General features: G+C 43.5%; 1 protein-coding gene across 1 annotated transcript; it reads right to left on the bottom strand.

The window, feature by feature from the left end:
* Positions 1-332: 332 nt before the first annotated feature.
* On the bottom strand, positions 333-6,402 carry LOC143436216 (lysozyme C-2). The gene is made up of 4 exons (XM_076920299.1): positions 6,222-6,402; positions 4,337-4,501; positions 2,258-2,336; positions 333-1,210 (listed from the first exon to the last, which is right to left on the bottom strand). The coding sequence occupies exons 1-4, from the start codon at positions 6,400-6,402 to the stop codon at positions 1,144-1,146; spliced, it is 492 nt and encodes a 163-aa protein (XP_076776414.1). The 3' UTR covers positions 333-1,143.
* Positions 6,403-8,065: the final 1,663 nt, after the last annotated feature.

Genomic DNA, 8,065 nt, shown 5'->3' on the forward strand with positions numbered 1-8,065 from the left:
ATATTCATCTGGTTATGTATAGGTGGGAGTGTATATATTCATCTGGTTATGTATAGGTGGGAGTGAGTGTATATATTCATCTGGTTATGTATAGGTGGGAGTGTATATATTCATCTGGTTATGTATAGGTGGGAGTGTATATATTCATCTGGTTATGTGTAGGTGGGAGTGTATATATTCATCTGGTTATGTGTAGGTGGGAGTGTATATATTCATCTGGATATGTGTAGGTGGGAGTATAGGCCCAGTTAAGACTCCAAGTTGATTTTTTCCAATACATGAAGAATTTCCTCCAGACACACCAATCAAAAGTAAAGACAAAAGACAACCTGTGCATTGAAAGTCATTTAATGCTATTTGTACTTTTTCACTTTGAGGTTAGATTTTCTCCTGTGGTTATTTGCTCACACAAGCTCATCTGTGTCAGAGTTAGTTCATATGCATGAAGCCACTTAAGAAAGACCAGGACAAGCACTGCTCACTAGTTCCCCCTAATACCTCACGAACATCCTCTCAAGGGTTTACACAGACTGACACATGGGCTGAGAATTTATTTTTTAAGCAGGATAAATGTTCCAGCTCTAAGAAGATACGCTTTTGAAAGGCCACAAGTTTCAGGATCAGTTTCTGAGTTCAGGCAGCCTCAGTTCTCATCCAGTGAGAGTCCTGTGCCCTAGAAATCCCTCTCCACCCCCACAGAGGCTGTTTTAACTATGTGCCTAGCCTCACAAAGCCCTGGAGCTCACACAACTGCCATTGCTATATATCAACTGGACTCCTTAAATAGCTGTTATAAATCGCTGTAAATTGCATAGGCCTGGTTAAGATGAATTTTAATGGAACTCAATGTGAATTACTTCCTGGGTGAAAAAGAACTGATGCACAGAGATGTGAGTGTGGCCATCACTCTGCTGGAAGAATCTCAGCAGCATCCAGGGCATTATCTGACTGACAGGTGAGTGAAACTTTACTTAAACACAACAAACAGTATCAGCATTAAGCCTCTTAGGAATAAGTCTCCATTTTGTCCTGTTTCTGCTGAAGTCCTGTTAGTTTGGGGAAAGCGAGGAAGTGTGACCTTTGCCACACCTACTTCTATAGAGAGAAAGAGACAGAATGAGCTGTAGTGGAAGCACACAGTGGTCAGACTCCGCAGTCCCGAATATACTGAGATAGATCTCGGTTTTGACAGTGCCTTTGCCATGCCACCCTGTAGAGGAGAGAGACAGGGAGATAAATGGTTAAAATTTGTCTCCTCTGGCACACACACACACACAAACAAACACACTCACTCAAACGTTGTGAGGGAGTATATTGTGAGCACGATACTAAAGAATATTGGTTTCTGTGCCTAGAGCTAGTGTGACACACAGGCTATACCTGCAGCCAGAAGCTGTTCCGACTGTAGCAAGATATTTATTCTGCTAAATTGCATTCACAGTGGAGCTCGGTGATTAGGCAGTAGAACAGGAGGTGGATCTGGGCGAAAAAGAGGAAAGGGAGGAGAGAAAAAGAGGAAGGAGTGGGGAGAAAGAGGAAGGGGAGGAGAGGAAGGAGTGAAGAAGCCCTGGAGAACCAAGGATGGGTCAAAAGCTGTCCTGCGTACCAACTTCTATTAAAAGGATGGATATTCGGTAACAACTCTAATTGTGTGGGCATCTTGTTGATTGAGCATTTCTAAATATATAAATCCTTTAGATAATCATTAAGCTTTAAGAGTCTCATTTCTACCGGGTACTATAAGGATGGCAGATATTGTCTGGGGTTCAGCCAAGCTTTGTGGATGCAGCATGGGGGATTGGCAGAGCCATCCCCCATGCTGGTGTCTTGTGGGTGCCAGGGCCTGCGCATCTAGCTAGCCAGAGTCCGGGTCAGAGCCGAGGAGCAGTGGGAACACGGCAGCTGCCCGGGAACAAGCCAGACCCAGCACCGTTTTATAAATATCACCCCTACAACTATGGACCTGAGTCTACAAGGAGGTTTGATGCTCTGCCTCTCAGCAGAGCACAGGATACTGAAGAGTGATGTTGCATCCTGTGTACTGTACAGTCCACTGATTCTACAACTAGTCTGCAAGCCTGAGAAGGAAGTAGTCACATGTGGGGACTTTCACCACCTGGAGAAATTCCCTAAAAATGATCATGTAGGAAAAGCCCCCAGCTGCACCCTCATTTTTCAGAATGACACATAGGCCTTAGAGAGACACACAGCTTATATCAACAGAGCCAGCCATTCCCCTTCCAATGTTCCAACATACCATGCTCGAACGCCTTGGGGATCCCTCACAACCCTCTTTGCACATTGTATGGCTTGAGTGATGTCATCCTGCAGCAGAGCTGAAAGACAAGAGTGAAGAATGACAAGGACAGTTATAGAACCACCTCAGGTCAGATCCAGCCTGGTTTCTCTATGTCAGTGAGCAGTGAATTCAAGGAATTATTTTCCAAGTGTCTGTGCATCTGTGATTACTGGAGACAGTCTCTTGATTGTCTTTTGAAACCATGTCTGCAGTAACAAATACAGACCTGAATTCTCATCGTAATGAGGGAATAAAATTACAGGAGCAATGTTCTGTGCTTGAAAACTGAATGCTTAAGTCTTATGTCTTAAAGCAGCGGGGCTCCTTCCGTGTGACCTGGTGTAAGTCACCCTATTTCCCATTTATTGAGTTCCTGGTCCATCTGGGATATGCTTGAGTGGAGCATGTGCAACTTTTCCACTTCTTAGCATCCCAGGCCTGATAAAAAGTAACGAATCCATTGAGGTACGGAGGACTCAGTGGAGGATGTCAGCGAGAGTAGGGGAAGACCCTGTTCATTCCCACACTGGGAAACAATGCAGTCCGACGACTGTCACCTGGGCATCTACCAGTAAAAATTTATCCTCACAGAAAACCAAGGGTTGGAGAGATGGCTCAGTGGCTGAGAGCACCCAATGCTCTTCCAGAGGATTTGATTCCCAGCACCCACGTGGCAGCTCACAACTCTCAGTGATTCCAGTTCCAGGAGATCTGAAGCCCTGCTCCGACTTCCACAGGTACCAGGCACACATGGTGCAAAGAATCATCTCAGGAAAAAATCACGAACACACACACACAGATAAATTAACTCTTTTTTTTTTTTTTTTTTTTTTGGTTTTTCGAGACAGGGTTTCTCTGTGTAGTCCTGGCTGTCCTGGAACTCACTCTGTAGACCAGGCTGGCCTCGAACTCAGAAATCCGCCTGTCTCTGCCTCCCAAGTGCTGGGATTAAAGGCGTGCGCCACCACCGCCCGGCAAATTAACTCTTTAAAAAAGAAAACAGAATATAAGCTTGTTATGTAGAAAGCTCTTCCTAGCAGATTATAAGGAACAGAAAGGAAGGAGCCCAGCTGTTTTAAGACATAAGACTTAAGCACAGAATTTTGCTCCTGTAATTTTATTCCCTCTTTAAGATGAGAATCTGGGTCAGTATGTGTTGCTGCAGAGGTGGTTTTGATTAATAACCCCATCACGAAGGTGTGTAAGTATGATTTACACAAAACTGTAAAATTGTTACATGTCTTCATGTGAACACATATGTGCATCATATATGTTTACAAGTATGGACAGCATAGATTGACATTCTACAGGAGCTTTTTCCAGAGGTTTCCGGTTAAGTCTATCCTGGGTGCTCACACTGGAGTGACACTCCTCTGCTGGTGTTTTCTAACACTTTCCAGTGACCATTGGTGAGAGCACAGAACACTCTTAAAGTCAGACTAAGCAGGTTACAAAGAATGTCCCAAAGTCCATCTTGGAAAAATTAACACTTGAATCTGACAGAGCAGGAATTAATATAGACCACTGTCAGAGGGCTGCTCCAGGAGCAGACCCTGGTGTTTTCGAAGCAGGGTCTGGCATTGGGAACTGCCTTTCAGAGCAGGCTGTGCTGGTTGCCCAGTGAGACCCATGCATCTGCCTGTGTTAGACTCCCTAGTGCTAGGGATACAAATGCATGTCACCAAACTCAGCTTTTTTTGTGGCTGCTCGGGGTTAAACCGTGATGACTCTTCCATCAGAAGTATCTATCCAGTCTCTATTTATTTCATTTATTTATTCATGTATTGATTTTTGAAGTATGAACAAGGGACCTCTGGTTTGTAGACAGGGCATTCTATCACCAAACTACACCATAAGCCTAATTAATGCCTTACTTGACTAATTTTGATGGAATTAACAGTTACTTCCTAACAGTAAAGGCAGTCTTCCCAGGTTCATGATGCTTCCTGCAGTGTTATGGCTCCTGCACAGAATCTCTGCTCTTGCAGTAACAGCAGAATGGTTGTTTACTGTCAATGTAAACCCGCCTTGTCTTACCACTGCAGGGTATCCCACATGCATTCACTGCTCTTGGGGTTTTGCCATCATTACACCAGTATCGGCTATTGATCTGAAATATCCCATAGTCTGTGCTTTGGTCTCCAGGGTTGTAGTTTGTAGCTCGTGTGTTGTAATTGCTCTCATGTTGAGCTAAACACACCCCTGAGAAGGAAAAGGAAAGTGATCAGTAAGCATCAACAGCAATGGATCTATACTTGATACCAAATCAGCCTATGAGCTGGCTCTGCTTTAGAAGTGATGCACTAGACGTTCAATCATGTGGTTAAATTATATAATATACTACCACTAGTTCAGCCTAGATCTGGCTGTGTTGCTCAGGGTAGTTTCAGGTCTCCTGTCATCCTCCTGTCTCTGCCCTTCTAGTAGCTGGAACTGCTGTGCCACATCAACAAGTAATTTTCAAGTGCCTCAAAGAGAACCCCATGTAGGATAAATCAATTTGTACCAAGAATAAGCAGGTGAAGCGACTTTTAAAACATAAACCTGTCACACTGGTGCTCAATTTTATTCCCAGCAGTTGGTAGGCAGAGGCTGGTGGTGAATCTGTGTGAGTTTGAGACCAGCCTGGTCTGCATAGCAAGTTCTGTCCCAGCCAACGCAATATAGTGAAACCATGTTCCTTTCCAGACAGAATAACTATTTCTTCCATTTTTTTTTTTTACAACCCACATACACCATCTCATCCTTCAAGATACCTGTGCCTAAAATAGATTTGCAAATAGTAGTCTGGCACATTTAATTAATTAATATGAAATGCATATGCTGCTAGAAGTATTAATATTAGAAAATAAGGATTTTTCTCAGCGAGATTGTTCTTTTTTGTTGTGTTGTGTTTTGTTTTGTTTTTGTTTTGTTTTGTTTTTCGAGACAGGGTTTCTCTGTGTAGCCCTGGCTGTCCTGGAACTCACTCTGTAGACCAGGCTGGCCTTGAACTCAGAAATTCACCTGCCTCTGCCTCCCAAGTGCTGGGATTAAAGGCGTGTGCCACCACTGCCCAGGGAGATTGTTCTTATAATCACTGTGAATTTGCATGTTAAGTTAGAACTTTTTCTTCTACTCTGTGTCACCATTGTCCATCTTTGGCACTGAGCTGGCAGTCTCCTGCCTCAGCATGCCATTGCTTGGATTCCAGGAGTGTGCACATCACACATGTCTAATGAGAGTACTGAAAGTGAGAACATCAGAACAGGAAAGGCTGCTCTGCAACATCATCCATCTGTCCACCCACAGACATCTCTCTGTTGAGTAGCAGCCACTGGAATCGAATGTGATTGTGATAACATAGATGATGTAAGTCATAAGGAAGTGTTCCCCATCCACACCTTCGGCTGTGTGCAACTACAGGCTACCCCAAGGTGACGACCACTACTGAGTGTCTTTATACTCAGTTTCTGAGGACCTCATTTATACAGCAGCTGGGGGCAAATAGGATCCCTCTGCTCTGTGTAGAAAGGTCAATTTTTTTTTAATTATTTTAAGAGTTGTGCACCATGGTAAGGGTAGTGAAGACAAATACCATGTCAGTCCAGGATCTCAGATCCCAAGTTCTGAATGACTGAGTCTCCCACCTGTCCTCAGCCCCCTTTCTCATGGGCTGTTGAGTCTCAAGCAACTGGAAAACCCAGTGTCAGTCCAAGAGCACCTCAGGTCCTACTGCCTTAGTGTGGCACAAAATGTCCCTTCCAAACCCTCACCCCAGCATCTGATTCAAAAGACACAAGTTGATGCTTTAGTCAAATGAAGTCAGTCACAAGGGAAGCAAACATGAAATCATATGATACAACTCCCTCTCCAGTCACTCACTGCTCCCTTGTCCCTGTTCTGAAAGCTTAGCTGGAGGCATGAGGAAGAAGAGACTTACAGTCTGCCAGGCTGACTCCACGGTAGCCAGCCATTCCACTTCTTTTCAGAATTCTGGCTAACTCACAGCGTCCATAGACCTTGGCCTCTACAGTGAGAGAAAGCAGGAGGAGCCCCAGAGTCAGGAGAGCCTTCATGGTGACCAGTGGCTGGATCAGCTGCTGGCTGACTAGAGAAAGCATGCCTGCTATTTAAGCATTCTCCAAGTTCCTCCTTTCCCAACAGTTTGTGGCCTCTTACTTTTGAGCTGTGTGCAAAGCAGGAAGTTCTCACACATCCATGGATTTCAGCACTTGGCCTTCTTCCTCATATATTTGATGAGAGGTGTGCAGGCTCAGGAATACGTACACAGTATTCTAAACTGCTTAAAGATTTGGCTCGTTAAGGGTGGATAAATACTTCTGTTTCTAAATGAGAGTTTCCTTCCATTTTATTATGAAGTTAAGCAACTAAAAGAAAAAAGAGAACAACTAATATTTATATTTAAAGCCAGCAACTACTTTCATTAACATGTCTTCACAGTAAACTATTCTGTGTGCATCCATCATTTTACACTGATTTTTTTTTTTTTTAAATCATTTTGAGTGTATGTTTCCTCCAAATGGACCTGCCACACGGACCTCCTCTTAATAAGGATGTGTCACAGGACATCACGTTGTTTAGCTGATTCCTACTGTGGAGCGCTTTGTGCCTATGGTTCGTTTCATGGTATTGGTGTAGTGGATACTCCTGCAGACGTCACTCCTGGCCCCTTTCACGCCATGTTTTCTGCATCTCCTCTCCAAGTTCAAACCTGACCTGTCAAACAATACCAAAGACATGAATACAACTATGTGCAGCCTTTTAAACTGATCATCTCAGGGGGCTCTACAGAGATAACAACAAATGGAATGTGTGGATTTTTAAAACTTTCAATTATTATTTGTATTTTATGTGTATAGGCCTACATGTATGTCTGTGTATCCTCTATGTGCCTGATCCTTTGGAGACCAGAACTCCCCTGGAGTGGAGTTACAGACAGCTGTGAGCAACCACATGGGTGCTGAGGTACTGAACCTGGGTTCTCTGGGAGAATAATTGGTCTCAAGTGCTGAGCCGTCTCTCCCGCTCCTGAATCTTGCTATCTTAAGAAAGGTAGTGAGATTTCCCACACGTCCTTGTTATATAGGCCAGGTTGGCTTCGGGTTTGTGGGTATCCTCAGATGTCTGTCTCTAAGTGCTGGGACTGTGGACATTTCCACACCACAAAGCATAGCTACCTTTTTCTTACTCTTGATTCACAATCTATTCAGCTTCCTTGTGGCCAAAAGTAGAGGAAAATAGTTCCCTATGCAGAGTAATGGAAGCTTCAGGCCTAGGAGAGAGAATCCATGAAGTTTCTAGTTGACTTTTAACTCATGTATAAAATGCTAGTCAACTGTAAAAAACAAAGATTCTGTCACAGTTTATGTTTCTAAAGAATGACCTGTGGGTGGAGAGCTAGGCCCTCAGCTCTGACTCTGATACCTTGCAAAAGTCATTAAAATACAGCGTAAAGTTGATTTTTTTTTTTTTTTTTTTTGGCTTGGATAAGGCCCCCAACAAAAAGAGGCCCATTTATTTAACTAAGTTTAGAAGAAAAAAGAAAAGGGAAAAAAAATCAAAGAAAAAAACTCTTTGTAGAAATAAACTTGCTATTAGTTTCCTCCAAGACTGAAACATCTTATCCTTCAGGAAACTCCTTGTAAACAACTCAAAATAGCTTCAGGAAGTCCCTGAAACTGACCAGATTCAATATGCCCTTCCCTGCCAGAATAAGCAGAGAAAGCTGCAAAGACTCTGAGACCAGACCAGCTGTCTGGAAGA

The sequence above is a fragment of the Arvicanthis niloticus genome, chromosome 22, assembly GCF_011762505.2.
Source record: "Arvicanthis niloticus isolate mArvNil1 chromosome 22, mArvNil1.pat.X, whole genome shotgun sequence".
Classification (NCBI taxonomy): domain Eukaryota; kingdom Metazoa; phylum Chordata; class Mammalia; order Rodentia; family Muridae; genus Arvicanthis; species Arvicanthis niloticus.

Excerpts from the sequence above, each read along its gene's own strand:
- LOC143436216 (XM_076920299.1), bottom strand. The coding sequence starts at position 6,402 with ATGCTTTCTCTAGTCAGCCAGCAGCTGATCCAGCCACTGGTCACCATG. Across the intron at positions 4,502-6,221 it reads TGGAGTCAGCCTGGCAGACT|GGGTGTGTTTAGCTCAACAT; the intron begins GTAAGTCTCTTC and ends TTTCCTTCTCAG. Across the intron at positions 2,337-4,336 it reads ATGTGGGATACCCTGCAGTG|CTCTGCTGCAGGATGACATC; the intron begins GTAAGACAAGGC and ends CTTGTCTTTCAG.